Source organism: Magnolia sinica, chromosome 19 (genome assembly GCF_029962835.1).
Source record: "Magnolia sinica isolate HGM2019 chromosome 19, MsV1, whole genome shotgun sequence".
NCBI classification, from domain to species: domain Eukaryota; kingdom Viridiplantae; phylum Streptophyta; class Magnoliopsida; order Magnoliales; family Magnoliaceae; genus Magnolia; species Magnolia sinica.
The window spans coordinates 31,579,494-31,601,917 of NC_080591.1; the positions used below are offsets into that span (position 1 = coordinate 31,579,494).

At 41.7% G+C, this 22,424-nt stretch overlaps 2 protein-coding genes across 5 annotated transcripts in view; both read left to right on the forward strand.

Annotated features, from left to right (window-relative positions):
- The first annotated feature begins 320 nt into the window (after positions 1-320).
- On the forward strand, positions 321-19,913 carry LOC131234455 (uncharacterized). Its single transcript, XM_058231346.1, has 6 exons — positions 321-468; positions 613-711; positions 10,781-10,898; positions 11,182-11,594; positions 12,044-12,395; positions 18,279-19,913. The coding sequence occupies exons 2-6, from the start codon at positions 668-670 to the stop codon at positions 19,509-19,511; spliced, it is 2,160 nt and encodes a 719-aa protein (XP_058087329.1). The 5' UTR covers positions 321-468; positions 613-667; the 3' UTR covers positions 19,512-19,913.
- A 2,109-nt stretch (positions 19,914-22,022) lies between these two features.
- Positions 22,023-22,424, forward strand: part of LOC131234456 (tRNA dimethylallyltransferase 2) — a 40,427-nt gene continuing 40,025 nt past the window's right edge. For 2 of the 4 annotated variants that reach the window (XM_058231347.1, XM_058231348.1), the window contains exon 1: positions 22,049-22,343. In XM_058231347.1, the coding sequence (XP_058087330.1) occupies positions 22,176-22,343 (168 nt within the window). In that variant the 5' untranslated portion in view covers positions 22,049-22,175. Of the gene's footprint in view, positions 22,344-22,424 lie in introns of all 4 variants that reach the window. The other 2 variants (XM_058231350.1, XR_009165715.1) reach the window with 2 other exon arrangements.

Consider the following 22,424-nt stretch of genomic DNA (forward strand, 5'->3'; position numbering starts at 1 on the left):
CACTTGAGTTTTAAAATAATCCAAGTTTTGGGTAATTCTTTCATCCTGATGGGACACGTCAGATGAACGGATTGGATGGCATGTAAACACTAGGGTGGGTCCTATAATAATCAATGGTAAGCGTTCTATCTTAACTCTTTACTAATTTGTACGCTAATTGATTCTTAAATGATCATCATTTTTATCTTCAACGGTTAAAATAAGTCATCGTACCTTATGGACGGTGCAGATCTCATTAAAGAGAGACATTTGGCTCTCTGTTTATAGAAGTCAGCATGCGAGTTACCCTAGCTCGGCTCTAAAAATAAAAGAAATCATGGACGGATTTAGTGGTGTCCGTCTAGCGACGAAACGAAGCTTCCTCCACGTATCTCAAACGCCAACGGAAGAACTCACGCAGCAGCTGCTTCTGCAGCAGAAGATGCAAATGACCAAAACGCCCCTCTTCTCTCTCGTTTCTAGGATTAGGTTTGCAAAATTCAATTCGAAGAGATCTCTTCCCTTTCTCTCTCTATCTCTCTCTTTGATTTATCACTCAAATTCCTTTGAGCCGCTGCTTTGAGCTGGTATTCTTGGAAATTTGAGCTGGATTTGGGGGTTCTTTTGATGCAGCTGGAGCTGAGGATCGAAAGCTAGGGTTTGTTTTTTTCCTTTCTCTGTACGGATAATGCAGGATTCTGGGGTGGAAGATCAGGAGAGGGTAGATCAGAGGTATGGATCTTTGACTTTATTGACTTTTTGTTTGTGTTTTTGTGTTTTTTTTTTAATTTTAAAATTTCCTTATTTGGAAGAATTCGAGATTTTTTTGATGCTTGGGAATTAGGGATTTTTAGGGTTGGCGTTTTTTGGAGGACTGGTTTATTGTCCCCATGAGTAGTTGAAATTGTTGTCTACTGGCAGTCCACGGCACGTGAGTCCCATCCTTGTCAGTGATTGGGAACATTCATCTGGCGGGTCACAGCATGAATTTATGATTGTTCGGTAAATTGGGATGATCAAGCGGTCCTTAGGGCCTGTTTGGATGCCTGTAAGTTGGGTAAGTGGGGAGTGACTTACAGGGAAGTCACTTACAGGTGGTGTTTGCGGGAGAAAAATCACCTGTAAGTAACTTACAACCTGTAAGTCACTTACAGGTAAATCTACCAAAAAACTGCAGGGGGATGGGGGTGGGAAGTCACTTCCCTGTAAGTCACTTACAGGCTCAACGGTCAGATTTTTAAAAAGAGGGGAAGAGGGAGAAACACACCAACCCACCAACCACCATTATAGCCATGAAGCTCCAGCCATTGAAAACGGCAATTTCTCTCCATCTCTGCAATCTCTCCCCCTCCCTCTCTGCAATCTCTCTCCGTCTCTGCAATCTCTCGCTACAGTTACCGACTTCCGTCTCTTCTCCTCCTAAAACGGTAGGTTTCATCGACCCTTTTTTTCTCCTTTGAAAACGGAAGGGATCGCGTGCTGAGTAATCCGTAAAATCTGTGGGATCCATCATGATATATGTATTTGATCCACACTGTCCATCCAATTTAGTACTTAATTTTAAGTCATGATCCTAAAAATTAGCTATATCCAAAGATCAAGTGGACCACAACATAAGAAATAGTGTGAATTGAGTGTGTATTGTTGAAAATTTTTGGGGGGCCACAGAAGTTATGGATCAAGATGATTTTTTTTTTTTTCCCTTCATCCAGGCGTTCGTGACTTATGAACATGTTGGATGACAAATAAAGATCTCTATGGGAACTAGAAAGGTTTCAACGATCCAATCAGTATTTCCACTTCCTGTAGTATGGCCCACTTGAGCTTTGGATATTCTTAAATTTATGGCTCGATGTCTACATCTAGATGAAAAAATGGATGGACGGATTGGATAAACCGTATACATTTACAATGGGCCCAACTGAATTTACTTAGTATACTTAGTATAAACAAAAGTATAGCAGCAACTAAGTACGCAGTCTGATTGCGTTACTGGTAACACGGTAGTGGGTGTTACCCCTGCCGTGGGCCCACCTTGATGATGTGTTATATATCCACTCCGCCAAACTGTTTCTCCATCCGGGATTTTAGGCCCACCTTGCTTGTGTTGCCAGGTTTTTCACGGAGGAAGAAATGACATGTTAAAATATGCTGCAGTTTCTCCATCAGGGATATTAGGCCCACCTTGCTTGACATTTTTAGATGGTTTAGATTTTCTAGTTTGCATGGATTGCCGGGCGTTTCCATTCATAGTAGAAGCCCATTGAGATTTTATTGGTGGGACGTATGCTTACAGTGTAAGTTTTCATTGGCCAACAACCACAGTTCCCTTATATGGACCAGTGGCCTGGATCAGAAAACCATGAATCCATCATGTATCTGGTACATAAATCCTATTTATTCTTATGGCCCTTGCAACCAAGGCCATTGTTCAAATGGACCCACTATGGATGGACCATGTCTCAATTCTTCACTTGATCATTAATAACTGTTCAACTGCAAATATCCACGGTACATTTGATTCTTGATTTCTATAACTGGAGTCATGGTTCAACAATCTAGATGGATAGGCCGCAGTAGGGCTGACCATGGATAGCATTTCTGCAGTTTAACGCGGGCCATTGATGTACACTTTGGAATAAGTCCTATTCAAAGGAATGAATGGTTGGAGAGGATGATTCCCAAGTGAAAAGTTTTAAATGTAATTTCTATAGTTAAAGAAGACATTGGTAATGTAATTTAATTAGTAGATTTTCTATTAATGTTTTTAAGTTTATTCTCAATGCTTAAATTGAGTTAGTACTCCATATTATAGATATTTTGAATTCGTGGGCCCACTTTTATAGCACACTTGATGATTGGTTTAGCTTAATAATTATCTCAAATATTCATCTTGATGGGCTTAACAAAATAACATATTTGATCCCACGTTTTTTTTTTATATGATTATAACATTTTAGAATGATTCCCCAATCTAAGATTTGCTCGATTTGAATATTCAGCTTTCTACCTGTAAGTAACTTACAGGTCATCCAAACAGAAAAACTAACTTACCTGTAAGTGACTTACAACTTACATCCAAACAGGTTACCTGGAAGTAACTTTCACCTGTAAGACTTAAAAGAACTTACAGGCATCCAAACAGGCCCTTAGTGTTCCATTAATTGAATTTGAGCAGCGGTAGAGTGTGATTCATGGAGTTAGTGAACATGGCACACGTGTGTGAGATCCAGGCCACTCATCACGTGGGTCACCATTGTGAACGTGTCAGGCCCTGATTCTTCCACTCATCAGCTGGGTCCTCCTTGAGAAAATCTCTAGTATAATCTAAGGAGTCTAAAAATAGAATTCCTTGCTGTCCAAGATCTTTAAAATAAGAAGAGTCTTAAACAATGAAAGTTTAATAATACTTATTTCCTAGCTTAGAGATATTTTCCCATTTGTGAGAGGTCCAACGCTTGTCCTCCCTCCAATCTGCTCCGGTGGTTGGCTCCTCCTCTAACAACACCTCACCCCTTTGTCTTTCTTTCTCCCTTTCTTACTTTCTCTCTTCCTTTCTTTTCTCTTTTCTTTCTCTCTTCCTCCCTACAAGCTTTTGGGTGTGTAGAGAAATTTGCTAAGGGTTGGAGTTGTGAGTGTGTGTAGAGAAAATGGCTAAGGAGTTATGAGTGGAATAACCCATCATGGGCTGTGAGGTTGAGTGGATGGTGATGTAAGGGTGATGGTGGCAATGAGATTAGTGGAGTGCATGCATTGGTGGTTGTGAGAGGTGTAGTGGAGGGCATGCATTAGTGCATGTCGGAGGTAGGAGGAGGAGAGAGAGGTAGTGGGCCTATTAGTGAAGGGTGGTGTTAGGTAGCGAAGCGTGATCTAAGAGAGAGGGTTAGTGGAGTATGTTGTAATGGATCATGGGCTTGACTTGGTCGAGGCCCACCACATAAATTGGTGGTGATGTAGAAAATGAAGTTAATGTTTACACCTTCGGTCTTGGTTAACACCCTCTTTAATGCCTTTGTGTGTGCATGTATATGGGGTGTATGCATTGCTCACTCATGACGGTTTACACATACATGAACGTGTGCGGGTGCAAAAGTGTGGTTACACACGTATGAGGAGCTAGGGCACACGCATATAGTTCTAGTTAGGCTCGGAATCCCCCCCCCCCCCCCCCAACCAAAAGAAAAAAAAGGGAAAAAAGTCGCACCTCAAGAGTGGAGTCAAGGGCCTGGGCTTTGCTTTCGGGGCGTGACAGTTACGGCTTCATAATGTGTAATGGTTCCCATCGTTATCATTACATAACCATTTTTGAATGCCATGATAAAAACTCCTGATGAACGGAGGTAATGGCACCAATTTTTCAAATCCTTACAAAAACTTAAAATTCCATGTCGCATTTAACATATTTCTTTTGTGCCTCCTTGAGTTTTTGTTGAAAAAGGCCACCAGATGTCCTGAGGACGCCTCTTATGCGTATGTGGGATGAATTCATCGTGCGCCGTGAAGGCCGTTATGTAAAGGTAACGATGGCAACCGTTACGCGTTATGGGGTCGTAATGGCCATAACAGGCATTATGGGAAAAAATAATATGTAATTGCCGTTAACGGTATGTTACGTTCCCCATAAAGGCCATAACAATCCCGTAACTGTCTGTTATGGGGCAGATACAGGTTTTCCATACTTTTTAATCAACGTTACAGGGCAAATACAAGTGTTTTAGGATTTTTTTTTTCCAATAAAAAAAGAGACCGTAACGGCTATTACGGGGGCCGTAACAGCCATTATGACCCGTATCGTAAAGGTAATGGTAGTGGCCGTTACGGCCACCGTTACTGTTACAGAACACCTTGGATGAATTATAGGTAACCTCGAATTCCTTCTCAAAATTAGGAAGCTTGATGATCTTTTCTTCCTCCGGTGCCTCCATGCCAAGTCCACTAAAGATCTCGAGTTGAGCCCAGCATGACCCAAAGCTCGTCAAAACCTGCTATGAAATAATCCCAAATCTTGGACTTAAAAGGACAAAATATGAACAAGTGATAAATAGATTCGATGTCCTGATAACACATTCAACACATGTCTGGGATAGTCAAAGATCTCTTCTAGAGGTTATCAATCGTCAAACACCCCTCTTTCTACCCACCAAGTGAAGGTAGTTACTTTGGGTGGCTCACCATAGATCAAAAAATGGTATGCATGCTCCCCTTGGATCACAAAATCTTCCTTCCTATTCAACTTGTAGAAAGACTTGACTGAAAATTGACCCGAGCCGTCTGTATGCCACACCGTGGAGTCGGCTTACCTAGATGGATGCGCATGCTACAAGTGGGCCAAGAGATCAGCAAACTCATCCACATCACTATTTGAGAAAGCTCTCTTGCAAAAAAGAGGGAACCAAGAAACGCATGACCCATAAATGTAATAACAATCTACCTCTTTAAGACCTTCAGAAGGAGCTAGACTAGCCAAATTTGGGAACTAGAGGTGCAACAAGGTGTCACCATACCAAATATCTTTCCATAATCTGACTCCGGAACCATCCCCCACAGAGAAGGAGATGCCTCACCAAAAATCCGCTCTAATTACTGAAATAGATTTCTAGATATGAGAAGCTCTATATTAAGATGCGCTCCTTGTCTCCCACCCACCCTCCTGAAGACCGTACTTTCTAGCAACAATCTCTCACTAAAAGCTCCCCTCCTCCGACATGAATTTCCATAGCCATTTTCCAATAAGGGCGATCTTCATACCATTAAAATCCACAAACCCTCCTCTCATGGGTTTACAAACCTTCTCCCATTTCAACTAGTGGAATTTTTTGCCGTCTTCAAATCCTTTCCAAAGAAAATCCCTTCTCAACTTGTCCAAGCCGACACAAACTGCTTGAGGGCACTTGATAAAAGATATGAAGTACAACGACATGTTTGAGAAAGCGAACTTTGACGAGAGTGAGACGGCCGCCTAGTGAGAGATGGTAACTCTTCCACTTGGATAGCTTTCTTTCGATTCTCTCGATCATGTTGTTCTAAAGATGCTTGGTTGGCTTACCCATACATAAGGGGGGGCCTAATTAATAGGAGGGAAATGAGCCATCTTTGCACCCAAAGATAGAAGCTAAATACGAGACTTCATCTTTAAATTAGCTAAATATGAGGCTTCTTCCATACACCCCCAGGTGGAATTCTTATTTGTGATACCTGCTTTGTAGATCGATCTTCGAAAATATTGTAGCATTCGTGATCTTGTAGAGCATGCCCTCCAGATGTCGGATTAGAAAATTGTATTTTACCGTTATCTTGTTGATTGCATGGCTTTTAACACACTCGCCAATTGCCATCCTTCTTTAGTGTCAACAACACTGGCATGACACACAGGTTGAGGCTTTCACAAATGAAATCTTTGGCCAACAATTCCTCCACCTATCGATGAAGCTTTGCATACTATGTTAGATTCATTTAGTATGCTGGAAATTTAGTAATGGCACTCCAGGCATCTAATCAATCTTGTGTTGAATGTCACGCATGGATGGAAGTTCCCTAGGAAATTCATTAGGGACCAGATCGTGAAATAGGGATAGAATGTTCTGAATCTCAAGTGGTTGGACAGAGCCTTCACCAGTTGGATCGGTCTTGTATTCACATCCCACCGGAGCATACATGGCTCTCCTTTCTTGCTCAACATTGTGGAAAGCTAGCTTGGTCTCTTCGGCTTCGTCATCTCTCATAAGGTTGAAAGTGATAGGCTTAACTTTGTACATGAAATTGCACGCGTTCTTGCGACCCTAATGAGTCACATATTTGTCATATACCTGCAGGTGACCCAACAGTGCATGCATGACTTTCATCGAAATGATGTCACAACAAAGGTGATTCTTCGCAACAACCCAGGGAGAAGTTAACGAAACACCACTTGGTCACGGGAATGACCATTTCATTCACCCATGCGATCTTGTACAACTTGGGATGCTTTTGAATCTTCAGCTTCAACTTGTCCACCATGCTTTGCGAGGTCACGTTCATGCTACTGCCTCCATCAATAATGACCTTGATAGCCTTTCCACCACAAGAAACTTGTTAAGCTTCCTCTTTTAGTATTGTTAGAATCCTCTTGACCAACAACAATAACTTATTTTCCTCAAGGCTACCTATGCCTTCTTTAGGTTCTTGATCGTAACATTTTGTATTGCTTTTGTGTTTACCTTCTTTTGGTCTTCGACGAAGTTCTCTTTGTACATTTGCCTTCGTCCCTCGCATAATTGGAGATTGCAAGAGGCACACTTTGTCACGTAATGTTTGTGACCATCACATTTGAAACAAATGTTGATCGGCCTCCCTCGAGCAGCACAACATACTTTCACTTTTCGTCATAGTTTCAGGAAAGAGGATTTCACTTGCTGATTATACCAGGAGTGTTAGAGATGAGGTTTTGGCCAATTTTGTAATCTCGAAGAAAATTACTGTGGGAAGCAGCTGGTTGTGGATGCATTATGGAGCTACTAGCGGGAGGGGCGACTATATAGCCTTCGGCTTAAGGGTTATTGTTTTTTGTCACCAACTTATGCTCTTGTGCTTTTCGGCCCATTTGGTACACTTTGTCCATACTGTTGGGCCGAATGGTAATCAATTATCGTTGAATATCAAACCGTAGTCCATTGCAATAACGTGCTACTTGTTGCTTTCCCATTTCCATTAGGCGGCAATGGATCACTAATATCATAACACTGTGTATTTCTCCATAGCCAGATTGCCTTACCACAATGTGAATAGCTCCTGAAAGGAAGTTGTCTCATAATCCAATGTTAGAAACATTTTCTTTAATCCTGCCTTCATTTCCTCCCAATTGCTTATGGGAGGAAAACCACAACATTGTAAGTCTTCTTTGGCAGTGTATCACCAGTCTTAAGCCATGCCCATAAGTGTCATGGCAGCAAAACTAGCTTGATGGTTTCTTTCATTTTGCACAAGCAAAAATACCTCTCCATTGACTTTAGCCAGTCATTGAAAAACCTTAGAATCTAAATACCATTGTAATTTGGAATCTTAATCTTGATATGCTTGGTGGGATTGGTAGTGCAAACATTTCATCATCTTTGATGATAATTTGGATAGTCCTATCGGAGGTTGGTTGTTCCTCTTGTTCACAAATGTGCGTAATGATGTTGTTGGATCCGATAACTAGGCTCATACTCGTGGAAATCACCATTTCAGCTAGAATGCCTTGGGTCAACATTCCTGGGTTCAAGGTCTCCCTTAAGGCGATCCATAGATGTTTGATGGTCTGTATTGATTCCCTTTGTTGCTTCTCCAAGAAGAGTAATCCATCCCTCTAGAGTATCTATTTTGGTTGTGAAAGGAGCCTCCATATTGTTCAACCGTTTCGTGATCAAATAAACCATTTACTGCAAGGTCGATACAAGCGAATCTTGAGGTTCAGTAGCCATCCCACGATTGTCAGTCTTTGTTCATGTGACAACATATCTAGGCACAATATGCGCTAATGGCTTTGGGTGAGGTTTTTTCTGGAAAGGAAGAAAATGGTACATTTTGGGTTTGATGGGTTTTATTATTTTATTTGGTATGTGGGGAATGGGAAGGTTGGGTTTATTATAGATTATGGGCTGTTTACTGGCTGAACAACGGGTAGGTCTTGGTGCTATTTGCAATAGAAATAAGATGATGGCTTAGGTGAGAGGGAAGCTGTATATGGTTCGTGGCGAAGGGCTGAAATAACAGGCTGGTTTAGGGAACTGTTTTGAGGGCAGGTTTGGGTTGAATATTGGGACAGAATTTAGGGAAGAATAATATGGGATAGAAAAATAAAAGAGTAAAGAATCTCCGAAGAGTAGAACTTGCCTGGATACAAAAAATAATGCAACTAGATCAATGAAATTCAATGTACCGGATTGAAAGTTTCAATCACACAAGAGAAAAGATGCAATGACTGTGAGCAAGTTCAACAATCCTCTAGTCTTATGTTAGAGATCACCACTCCCCCCCTCAACATACTGCCATAGAGAAACAATAGAACTTTGCTCAAGGAAAGTATTATTCAAGTGCATCTTATGACATAGAGCCTTTGCTTTATTTATAATGATTGTTTACTAGGCTTGCTCCTTGAGAAAATCTCTAGCATAATTTAAGGAATTTAAAAATAGAATTCTTTGCTAGCCAAGATCCTCTAAAAGATGAAAAACCCTTAAACATGAAAAATCTAATGATCTAATAATACTTATTTGCATAGAGATATTTTTACTAACATAGAAATATGAAAGAAAGGAAATTAGAAACAAGTTGGAAGGGGAAATTGGGCATTTTCTTGTGAAGCGTGCACGTGTAGGATGGGGCACGATTGTATCAATATGTTAATTGGGTTGTAGGGTTATTTTTTGGTTGTGGCCTTTTGGTTAATGTATTGTTCATAATTCATGGGTTTTGGAGAGTATGGGAGATTTGAAGAAGTTGGCGGGTTAGCAAATTGGAGATTGAGATGGGAATTAGGGGTTTGATTTCAGTTTGCCAATTGTGAAATCTATTCTCTTGGAAAGTATTTGGATTATTATTATTATTATATTGTTATTATTATTATTATTTCTAACTGAGCATGTGGGGAAAGGGGTATTAGCGCGAGTCAACTATCGATTAAAAGAAATTAGTGTTAGGGAATTAGGGTTATGTTGGGTTGTTCATATTTTATTTCTTTTGCTAAAATTGATTGTGGAGGGCTTGATAGATTTTTGGGAAGTGCAAGAAGAGTTCCATTTAGTTTCCTACATTGATTTGGTTTTGTTATCTTGGGGAAACTCAGGGTATGTGAATTAGGGTCTGATTTGAATATTCTAATTCTGTATTCATGGGTTGTAGGAAGTATTTAAAATTCAAATTAGATTTTCTCTAGTGAATGTGGTATAGGATTTCAGGTTCAGCATGTGTTTATGCCTTTACTTGGGAACATGTCTCTTTAATGATTGTGGGTGCATTCATGGGTTTAGGAGAGTGTGAACTTTGGTTCTCCAATGCATTTTCTATGTTGGTTTCTGTTTAGTGACTGTGGACAGTTTCAGGTGGTTTTTGGTCAAGCTGGCAACAGGACGGGTCCGTCTTGGGTACTGGGCTACCTGTATCCATACCCGCCTGAGGGGTTTGAGTTTAGGTCTGGGTACTGTGTTCAAGGCATTGTACCGAATCCAACTGGCTGTACCTGCATCAGATTGGTTCGTGTACCCATCAGGTCTTAGGGAGTAGAGGTAGGGATACCCGATGAATGCTTGATTGTGTACCCGACCCAACCTGATTTTTAAACGGGTCCAAAATGATGAGCCCAGCCCTATGCAATTTTTAAATGGGTCCAATTTTATGATCCAGATCTGTTTAAATTAGGTCGGGTATCTCTGGTACGTGTTGATTTGGGTATCTGCTGGCAGTCCTATTATTGGCTGTTTAAGAAGTGGACTTTGGGAAGGTATGCGAAATGGGTTTTACTTTGAATTACCTACGAAACTTCTAGTTTTGAACTGCAAATTGTGGATTAATGAAAGGGCTTTTAGACTTTATGGTTTATAAATTTTATTTTGAATTTTCTGCATTGTTTTGATTGGCAGATTAAGAAATTCTGTTTTTTTGGATGTCTTGGCATTAGGATCATGTGTTGGGGTTAAGTTTTGGTCGTGAATATTATTTGACTTACTTCCGGTTTGCTGTTTGCCATAGAATTGATTTGGGGTGTTGGTAAGTATGGGAACTAGAATTCTGGTTATTGGGTGTTGAGGGAGAGGCGATTTATACTTTATGGATTTTGTGTTTTCAGGAAGAATTCTTCTATGGAGGACTCAACAATGACTATTGAGTTCCTTCGTGCTCGATTACTTTCTGAAAGATCTGTTTCAAGAACCGCAAGGCAGAGAGCTGATCAATTGGCTAAAAAGGTTAGTTCATTCAATTGTTTTTGGTCTCTGTAGTTTTTTTTCTTGTTTGATTGCCTCTTGAAAAGTGAGTTGATTTTTTTTACCTAGCTTCCATTGTTTCTTTCTTCCGCTGCAAAGTTGTCTACTCATCTAGATTTCTTTTGCCATATATGTATGGGTGCTGTCTTATGGCATCCGTCCCCGTTTTTTGCTCTTTAGTCTTCATGGGTTTTTCTTTTTGCAATGGTAGATCACACTCTTTCAATTCTTCAAATAATTTGTATTACATATGCTCGACAAATAGGTAGTAGAACTGGAGGAGCAGATAAAAATCGTGAGTATTCAGAGAAAGAAAGCTGAAAAAGCATTAGCAGAGGTTCTTGCGGTCTTGGATAGCCATGGGATTAGTGAACTTTCTGAGGGTTTCGATTCTAACTCAGATCAGGAAGGGGACCTGTGTGAATCAAAAGAGAGCAACAGTTCTGTAAAAGAAGAGGAACTGTCCATGACCTCGAAATCGGGCTCAGAGCTCGAAGTTTCTTCCAATCAGGGCGGAAGCTTATCTTGGAAAAGCGGCAGCAATACTCCAAATCCCCTTGAGAAGAAGAAATTCGGTCTCGTGAGGCGGAGGAACAACAGTGTCGTGTCTACTGGCGGATCTTCTTCAAATCATAGATCGGGCAAGTCATGTCGCCGTATAAAACGAAAGGAAACAAGGTTAATTTACGAACTTCCTTTTGTCCGTGAAATGTAAATTGAGGAATAATCGGGTTCTGATTTGTCAGGATGTGAATCGTGGTTCATACAAGTTGGTCCCTTGGTTTGCCAATGCGGAACCTTACTCTGATGGATGCAACTATGGGTAGGGAATGTCCAAGAAGTCTTCACTGAATGTGATCCTAACCCTCTGTGACCATGATGACTAGGAACCTCCGTATCTGGAGACTGTTGGGCTCCCCTATCCAGGGTGATTTCTGTCCTATCAATGGTCTGGCTCATCTGACCTTGGGCCTGATTTATACAGAATGCGCTCATGAGGACAATATTACAACATTGCACATCAAAGCCTGATAATTCTCTCTCTCTCTCTCTCTCTCTCTCTCTCTCTCTCTCTCCCTCCTCATCCCCCATAAAGTTTTCATTGTATCAACTGTTTTTGTCACCAGATTGACAGGCGAGGATGGAAAAGATGCTACCCTCCTAATTGATGCTCAAGATAATGGAGTGGCTACTGGGCCAGAATATCTTTCTAATCATTCTGAAGACAGACCTGAGATTGCAAATGGAGGTTTCACAAACGAGGAAGATAAGGTGTTGTCGGAGACTCGGGTCTCAAGCTCGCTAGACGATCAAAGAAAAGAAAATGGTGCTGGTCTTCACAGTAATGGAAGTGATAGAGATGCAGAGATGGAGAGAGCACTAGAACAGCAGGCTCAGCTCATTGGTCGTTTTGAAGCACAGGAAAATGCTCAGAGAGAATGGGAAGAGAAGTTTCGAGAGAATAATGGTCATACTTTGGTAATCGTCTTCTTCCTCTCTTTCAAGCCATCTGTAAATTTCACACCACTTCATGTCAGGATTCTTAGATCTATAAGTTATTTTCTTATAGAGAAATGGGGTGGCTACTTGTCGGTAGGGTTTTGAACCCTACTCTTCCCAGGCATGCCAATGTGGCAAGATGTGAGTGAGATCTGACCATTCATCAGGTGGGCTCCATTTTATATGGGTTGTGTCCTGAAAATGGAATAGTGGAACAGGATTCCCGTAGCTGACCCAATTAGTTGGGTAAGGCTCAGATGATGATGGTGGTGGTCTGAAAATAAGGCCTGTTTAGTCATCAGGTGGGCCTCATTTGTCTTGAAAAGTAGATGGTTAAAAAGAATGGACTAAAGGTCTACATTTGACATGTAGCATGACCCACCTGATGATCAGATTGGTCTGATTTTGGACCAAATTATGTACAATGTGGGCCATTTGATGAATGGCCACTAACTCCTGCATGTTTTCTACATTTTCACATAGGGTGGGGGTGTTTGGGGGTTCAATTTGAGATCCTATTCCTTGAGTAGATGTAGTAGGGCCTCATTCTATGAGATCAATCTTCATTACAGAGATCGAGCCAACATCCCTGTGTGCAGAGGTGGTGGTTTTCCAAAAAGGGAGCCCAAACTCCAAAAGGCGCGACTCCTAGTTGCTTTTAAAATCTATAAAATAAACACCATTTTCTAAGAAAGCTACTTGAGGACACATGAATAAAGATTGAATCTGATTATGTTTAGACGTTTACAGACCAAGAAAGCTAATAAGTTAGAAATCCATGCTACTTTCTCTGGTATTCTTGGACTTTTGCACTGTCTGTCCATTTCTTTTGAGAGTCGATTACAGATTAGGTTGGACCACCATATGCTTAGCATCGCCTCTTTCCATTGTAAAGGGGAGGGCCTGTCCATTTCATCCCAGCCCTGCTATGGCTCCCACGCTAGGATAGGATATCAGATCCTACTCTCCCCACATGTGCGTGCCCTGGGTGGACTACATGTGCCCTGGCCTGAAAATCAGGCTGGTCCAGCTATTAGGTGACCACACATATGTCAACTGTAGAATGTTTTATTAGTTCTTTTAACCTCCATTTTTTCACAAACATCTGGCCACCCGTTGATCAGTGTGGCCTTCCTGATTTTCGGGCCATGACAGATGCATGGTGGGGCCTGCTGATCCTTCACGAGGAGGCAGTAGGAGTTGAAATCATGAATGTTTTATTAGTTCTTTTTACCGCCGTTTTTTCACAAACATCTGGCCACCTGATGATCAGTGTGGCCTCCCTGATTTTTGGGCCAGGACAGATGAATGGTGGGGCCTGCTGATCCCTCACGAGGAGGCAGTACGAGTTGAAATCAGGCTCGTGCAAGATGTGGTCATCGTATTTCTCATCTTATCCAACTGCCTTGATCAGGTTCACTGTCCATGCATGACCATGTTAATGAATGGCGAGATATCATTTGGCTGTATTCTTCTTTCTTTGCTAGATTGCAGTATTTGTGCAATTGATTGTTCTTGAGGTTTAATTATGCTTACCTTTGCATGTGCTAGATGTTATAATTCAGTGGAGCTTAGTAGCAGATTTGTTTGAATTTGCCAAGTCTTGTGATTTATCCAAGTTGATACAGAGGCAAGCTGTGTGTTTTGATGATGGGAACTCTAAAATGGCTTTTTCATGTCATTCTACTAATAACTCCAATTGGCAGTGGTGTGCTAGCCGGTCCCAGTCCACGGAATGTTGTGATTGTTCTAAAGGTGGAAGCATAAAAGTTTTGAAAACTTGGTTTTTTATTTTTTAGGATCAATTCCCATCTAAATATAGCTAAATTTCAAGACTCTAAATTGAATGGTTCAAAACATGCCTTCTGCCATGAGGTTTTGATACGAAGATTCGATTTTGTTCATACGCAGATTGAAAAGGCCTCTCCCTGTCTATTCCTTAGAAAGAATGGGATGAAAGCCATCAAATCTTTACCCTATAGGGTTGTAGTGAAGGATCAGAAGAAGATGAGCCATTGATCAGATGGGCTGCCAAGAAGAAGCGATGATAGAGAAAACGAACACACAATCTCTCTAAGGTTGTGGACGTCCAACCCTAAGGAGAGGGGGGACGTTTTGTCTTTGGTACTTATTCCCTTTGGGAATAGGATCTATATACAGGAAGAGCTCCACCTCTCAAACACACACACACACACACACACACACACACACACACACACATACAGGAAGAGCTCTACAGTTTCAAGTAAAGCACATGTTTTGGTGCTTTGGCACCATATGAACTACGATAATGGCCTACATCATCAAAAGTCCATCGTCCTACCTAATTCATATACCAAAATAAGAGTATGTCCTTCCATTTTACTATGACATCCAATCCAGGCCTCTAAAACCCAAAGCAAGCCTCTAGAATGGACAGAATAATATCTGACCGTCAGATTTCTATCGAGCTATGTAAAAATAAGTTTAAGGTGAAGACAAGGTCCAACGGCTGAAATTCATCATAAAACCTTTTGAAAACATTTAATGCTGCTTGCCTCCTAGATGAGATCCAACCACTCATCTTAGACCCAGGCAACAAGTGGATGCCTTTTTTAATTACATCGGGCCTCAACTGAATCATAACATGAGAACTCAATGACACTAATGTGTCAACCGCTAATGTTGCATCAAAATATATATCAAAGTCTCCAAGCATGATAGGTACTTTTGATTAAGAGACTCGATATGTTCCATCTAATACAAATGTTCAATCGAGCCTATAACTAGGTCCTGATAAACATATGAACATCCTTACTCATATATATGAAAGGTGATGGCAACTGAATGGCAAAACAAATCTTGAGTTGCCCAAACTTGCTGGGTTGATCATGAACTTTTCTGGATACTTAAGAATATGAAACTTCAACTCTCCAATAACCCATCTGGGTCATTGTGTCCATTTCATTCTTTCCCCAAGGCAACAAAGAGATTCAATAGATCACATAACAAGAAACAGAGAGATTCTATAGGAAATTCCCATAACTCATTAATTTGTCCAACTTTCAAATCACAATTCATAACAAAACACATAGAGAAGTGGGATGTAAAAGTGGAATGCAGGAGAGAAGATTATGGAGAGATTTCAAAATTGCATGAGAAATTTGGCACATATCAAATTCAAGGTAGGCCAGGGCGATAAGGTGAGATTCTGGAAGGATGGTTGGTTCTATGTATAGCCCACTGTTTAGCATAGCTTTGGAGGGAACAGTAGGGGGCATAGTGTGGTTACTGTGCTTTAGGAGAGCTCTGAAGGACAATGAATTTCCTCTGATTCTTAGCTTGCATTCCAGGCTAGAGGAGATTTAAATGCAGTAGGATATAAGGGATAAGAGGGTATGGATGATCATCTTTCAATAAAATAAATAAATAAATAATAAATAAAAGGGTATGGTGCTGAATCCTTGTGGGGAATTTTCGGTCAGGTCATGGCAGAGGTTTTATGGAACAGGCATATCCCCACTGGTGGAATGGGCTTCAGTGGTTTGGAAAGGAATCCATGTGAAAGTAAATGTCTTGTGTTAGACAGAAATAGCAATTTAACTAGAGATAAATTACAGAGAAAAGGGATTCAAATGCCCAACAGATGTCCAATGTGTAGAGAAGCAGAAGAGAGCTGCTTGCATCTTCTAATCCATTGTAATTACGCCTGGCAAGTGTGGGCAGCATTACACGGTAAGTTTGGGGCGCTTGGGTGAATCTGGAGATAGTGGGGGGACTTTCTTCATGATGGAAGGGAATCAAATGGAAGCCAGTGGGCAGGAAGATGTGGTCTTTTGCGCTAAAAACAAAGATATGAGGTGCTGTGGAAGGAGAGAAATGAACAGATGTTCAAAGGGAAAGTGCTCTCGACTAATTGAGCTGAATAGAATTCTGAGGTTGATTGCGGAATGGACCGCATTGAACAGTCGGATGAGGGGAATTCAGCGGAACTAGTTCTATATGAGCTGGCATGCAATGTGTTTTTTTTAAAAAAAGATCACGAGAATTGTATTAAAAAAGAGAAAAGATACAAAAGAAAGGAGAGAGAGTCCGCTGAGGAGGCAGACTCTACTAAGCTCTAAGAAACAGAAAATCATGCTCCTTAAGGTGGTCTACATGAACCCCCCATTCTATCAATAAATGCTTTGCCTTACAAGCTATAACCTCAGCAGAATTAGAGACACCCCTAAAGCATCTACCGTTTCTCTCTTCCCAAACAGACCAGCAAACTGCAAGGATCGCCATTCTCCAAAGCCGACTCCTATGCTTGCCTAAGCTTACCCCGTGCCAAGCAAATAGAAGATGATCAGCCGAGCCCGAGCTACACCAGTTGATACCAAAACGATAGAAGAACTCTGATCATATTCGAGTGATAAAAGGGCAATGAATGAGGAGGTGATCAACTGATTCTTCTTCCTTCATACAGCAAAGGCAGACCTTGACAATGGTCATCCCCTTTTTTCTCAAGTTATCAACCACGAGAATTTTCTTCTTAGCAGCCAACTAACCGAAGGCAGCAAATTTTGGAGGGACCGAGTATTTCCATATGTGAGTTGTCGGATGATCATCATTAGAGTAGGATAGACTATCCAGCATTTTGTATAACGATTTTACCGAGAACATACTGGACTTATCCAACCTCCAGACTAGCCTATCTGCGGATTGCTGATCCGGTTTAACTCTGTAGATGCGGACAAGGAGATCGACATACTCATTTATCTCCCAATCTTGAAGGTTCCTTCTGCAAACCATGTTCCATTCTATTTGCTCACCTGCAAACTACGTTCCTTCTGCAAATCACGTTCCATACTCTAGGTCTTTGTCGTGGGGTAGGATTTGTAATGCTAATCTGGGATCGCTCAACTTTTGCTACACTATCCAGAGCCAAAGATGTTTATTTGGCCTTCTATTCTTTTTTTCTCCATTTTTTTTCTTTGAATAAAATCGACCATTCATAAAAGAAAAGGAGAGAAAAGTGGGTCACCCCTGACCCAGTTCCATTCATCAGTAAGGTCACCGACTCACCAATGACCAAGTTTGAATCAACAAAATCAATAGAGTCAAATTGCTTTCCAGACATGCATAAAACCAATTTTGCAGCTGGGTGCAGAACTTTTGCAAAGCAAGCACAAGATGGTGACCCCAAATAGCTGGGAAATGGCTACATTGGTGATGATGTTCTTCTGACGTTCTCCCATTGATTCATATCTTTGGCCACTGTACAATCAAATAGGAAAATTATGAGCTTGACCCAGTTTTAGTGGTGTAGCCTTGTCCCTTAGTTGATTGGGATAAATTATATGATCCTTTCCTGAGACTGTGAAGTATCTGCATTTCCTGGGTAGGAGTGGAGCCCATGGTTCATTGGTTTGGACTGTTGATCATGGATGGACCTTGCGCCAAAAGATCACCTACCCAATGGGACTATTGTAACCCTCAGGTATATGCCCAGCATGTAAACAATGAAAGGAAAAGAGAAAAGGAAAAAGAGAATGAAAAGCAGCAGTCCACATCAAAAGAAAAAAAAAGAGGTTATAGGTTAGATGGCTAGGGTCTTCCAATCTGGGAGATCTCTGGTGTGTTCCCCCATCCACGGGAAGTACCACATACCATTTGGGACTGGTCACTGAAGCATGAGTTGCACTTGTTGGAATTCAGGGCCTGAGGATATATTTGATCCTCGATATATGATTCCTGCGCTTTTGGACAACAGAGGGTCTTGACTTGATTCATTAACCTTATTCTGTGAATGTACTATTTAGGTGGACAGCAGCATGTTTCTGATCACCTCTCATTTTTCTGGTCAATGACTAATAATTTTGTTTGATCATGACCCTATAGGATTGCGAACCTGGTAACCTGTCAGACATGATCGAAGAAAGAAATGAGCCCAAGACGGAAGCTGCAGAACCAGTTGACACAACTCCCTCTTCTAATGCTGCAGAACTGGGCCTCCCAATCCCTTCTAACGAACAAGGACCCAAGCAGAATGCAGATGAAATTCGCGGCAGTGAAGAGCCAACAACCAGAACTCTTTACAATGCCTTTGTGCCAACAGACCCAACCACCCACGTTCGAGCCAGTTCACGTGTGGACGAATTCCTGCCAGGCCAGCAGCATGGTAGAATGCAGATCAATGGATATGGAAGTGGCTTTCAGGACCCCACGTTTACAAAACAAGAACAAGCAGGAGCTATGATGAAAGGGAACCAGAATCTGGAGTGGTCAAGAAACAACCCTGAAGTTAGTTTGCCTAGTGATTTGAAATTCCGTTCACTCTCTTATGGATCTTCCCAGAGCCAACCAGCTTGGATGTCTTCATCCTTTCAAGGAGACGGGAGTTTCTCCAAAGGAGATTGGTCGTGTAGCCAAAATCAACTCGTTGAGGTGCCGCACCTAACATCTAGCAGCCCGGGGGGTGTTGTAAATGCCTTCCACAGGGATGAGAATTTCTCCAGAGGAGAGGTGTTGGGGAGCCAAAATCAGCTTGTTGGAGTGGCCCATCAAACATCCAACAGCTGGGGGGGCGTGCTGGAGGCTCTTCAGCTTGCCAAGCTATCACTACAAAATGAACTTGAGCGAGTGCCGTCACCAATCCAAGGCATGAAGACAACAGTACCAGACACTCGGATCCAGGCTATTAAAGCCATTGATGCTGTGGACATTCCCATTGGCTCTTCTGGGCTGTTCAGACTACCGATCGAATCGGTATCCAATGCCTCCTATCAAGCAGATTTCTCAAGGACCTATCCTGATTATGGATCAAGTTCTACGAAGCATGGTTCTGATTCTGGATTCGGCATTGCTTCTGCCGATCGCTACCCCACCAATCTTTACATGGAATCTGGGTCTAGAATCTCTTCCGGTGAACCATACTACGATCCTTACCTGGATTCAGTGATGGGGACACCAGCAGCTAGTAGAAGCCCCTATCCATATAAGGACTTAATGGCAAGATTGCCATCTGGTGATGGTTTTCCTGGGCCTTATTCACATACAAGAACTGGGATTCCGTTCAGAAGTCAATACTCCCTCAATGATGACCAGTTCAGATCAAATATGCATCGACCATAGCCGTTGCTGGTTGGCAGCCAGATGAATTTTCTTTTATGTCGTTTGCAAGAGGAATTATATGATTCTGGGCCTGAGTAAAGGTATAGTATTTCCCAATTGTCAGGCTGTAGGAACTCTAGCCCCGCCACTGCATCAACAGCCTGTATCGCTGAATCATGTGCCCCACTCCTAAGAAATCTAGGCTGAAGACAGGGATCATGCAATTCCTTGGTATGTAAGTGGGTTGTGTTATAACACTAGCCATTTTTCTGTATTGTATTCAGTGGTTTGCTCATTGCGTATATATAATGTTGTAGATTCAATTATCTTGATGTTATCGGAATATGTGATGCACATCGCATCTGGACTGTCTATCTGGCCAGTCGTCAACCCCTTTTTTATCTTACAACTTTTGCTCACTGATTTATGTTGCTGTTTTTCTTTTTCTTTTCCCGAGTATCTAACGTTGCAGGCCTTTGTTTGGATGGTGGGTAGGGTATCATATGGCCAGCAACAGGCCTTTTGGGGCTACTGCGGCTTCATGGTGGGACCCACTTGATGATCACTGTGAAGCTGAGGGTAGCCACTTATAATGATCATCGACATCTTATAACTTATCTTACTAAGACCCGTGAGATGTCGATGCATTTTGTTCCCATCCCTGAAAGGATGGGACCCTTGTGTCATGGTCCCCCTACCAAGAATTGCCCACACACCATTTCACTCGGTTCAGGAATGGAAGCAGCGGATTGCGTTCTAACTGTGGGGTGGGGCCCACCGTCGATGTACGTGTCTTATTCATCCATTTTCCCAATCATCTTAAGGGCATGATTCCAAAATTGAAGTATATCCAAAGCTCAAGTGGTACAAACCACAGGAAACAGTGGGGATAATGACGTTGAAACCTTCCTAGGGCCCCACAGTGATTTTTTATTTGTTATCCAACCTTTTCATAATGTCACAGAGCCATGGATGAAAGGAAAACAGAAGTATCAGCTTGATTCAAATTTTCTGTGGCGCAGAGGTTTACAATGGTAGATGCTCAATTCACACTGTTTCCTGTGGTATGGTCCATTTGAGCTTTGGATTTTACTTCAATTTTAGGTTCATGCCCTAAAATTTGCTGGTAAAATGGATGGATGGCATGGATAAGACAAATACATAACGGTTGGCCCCACAGAGTTTACTCAAGCGCACTGAGTTTCTCGGTATGCAATCAGCTTCCCTCAGGAATCATCTGGTGTACCCACCGTGATGTGTCCATCAACTAAGACCCAGTGAAAATTCAATCTGGTAGGGTCAGTTAGTTTGAATGGAATAATAATAATAATAATAATGATGATGATGATGATGACGACGACGACGACGACGATGATAATGACGACAACGACTATGACCCAAACCAACTAGAGACCTAGATCTAAAGATTTGTTGCCACCTTCCAATCTAATTGAATTGGGTTTAGGTGTTTACGAATGAGACTCAAACCCATCAAGACCCGAATCCAGTTAGCCCGGTGTGAGTTATCAGAAGGCCTCACCTGAACTGGATCAATTGACAGCCCTATCTTTGGACTGGCTCTTCTTTTTAAACCAGAGGCACTTGATTATTGGACCAGTCTAAGGGGCCCAAATACTGTACCAAGATTTCAAACTCAGGCCCATCTGTTAGCTAATTTAGGGGCTCCTAGTCCAAGAGGGTCAGGCCAAGCCGGCTGCTGGAATTGCTTGCCAGTGTGGCTCATATCTTAGAAGTGAGGATCGTTCATCAGATCGTCCCTAAGTTTAAGATGAACGTGATCCACTCTTCATATGGGCTGCACTTATACAGTGGGCCATGCCCCATCAAGCAAATAAAGGATTTGAATACGCCCGCCCCGATAGGATAGGCTGGTAAGTGCGCCTTTTTGGCTCCGTGCAAGGTCTTAAAGGGTCATTTACATGCCTGTAATTTTTTTTATAGATGTAAACACATTACACTAAAAAAGAGTTTCAGGTGTGATAGGTTTACATTTACAGGTAAATAGATTATGTGTTTGGCTATCTATAAAGTGTTTAGTAGGTATTTATATCATAGAGCTTAGGTGGTAAACCTTCCAAAATTAGCAAATCACATAAGAACTTGATTTTATTTTTTTAAAGGCCTAAAAGAGCATTAAAGCATGCACACACTAAATGGATTTGATGTCTTCCACCCATCACACTGGCCCCAAATGCAATATAGAAGTTTTTAATGGGGGACCTCTCATCCTTCCCTCATGTGATCCATTTGATAATGGATAATCTGTTTTTTTAAGGCCATAGGAGAGCATTAAGAGAAACACATGATGGATCGATTGGATGTACCATATACATTACAGTGGGCCCCACATATCATAAGTGTATATTAACCATTGTGTTCTAACATATATAATGCCATTTTAGTGATAAATATTTTACCCATAATCTCAAATTTGGCTTTGTACCTAGTTTCATATTATCGCTGAAAGCTGTAATTGATTACAATCTATAAGGCCTTTACGTGCATCCAAACAGCCCCTGTGATAAGATGACCTGCAATCCCTTTACAACTTAAAAAGGATTTTACAGGCATCCAAACGACCCCTAAACCCAGCAATCTGGGGACCGTGTTTGGCCTGGACCACCCAGCCCATTTTCAGAGAGCGAGAGAGAGAGAGAGAGAGATATGGAGGCGGCTCTGCTCGGAAACCCTAACTCTAACCCTAACCCTAGAGAAGAAGGAAAGCGAAAGGTGGTAGTGGTGATGGGAGCTACGGGCGCTGGAAAATCTCGACTCGCCATTGACCTTGCTTGCTACTTCTCTCTGGAGATCATCAACGCCGACTCTATGCAGGTCTCTCTCTCTCTCTCTCTCTCTCTCTCTCTCTCTCGGACTCTATGCAGGTCTCTCTCTCTCTCGCCCGAGTCAAGATCT

Bases quoted from the DNA above. Each gene is read 5' to 3' on its own strand.
- LOC131234455 (XM_058231346.1), top strand. From the start codon at position 668: ATGCAGGATTCTGGGGTGGAAGATCAGGAGAGGGTAGATCAGAG. The intron at 712-10,780 runs GTATGGATCTTT...TTGTGTTTTCAG, and splicing joins CAGGAGAGGGTAGATCAGAG to GAAGAATTCTTCTATGGAGG. The intron at 12,396-18,278 runs GTAATCGTCTTC...ATGACCCTATAG, and splicing joins AGAATAATGGTCATACTTTG to GATTGCGAACCTGGTAACCT.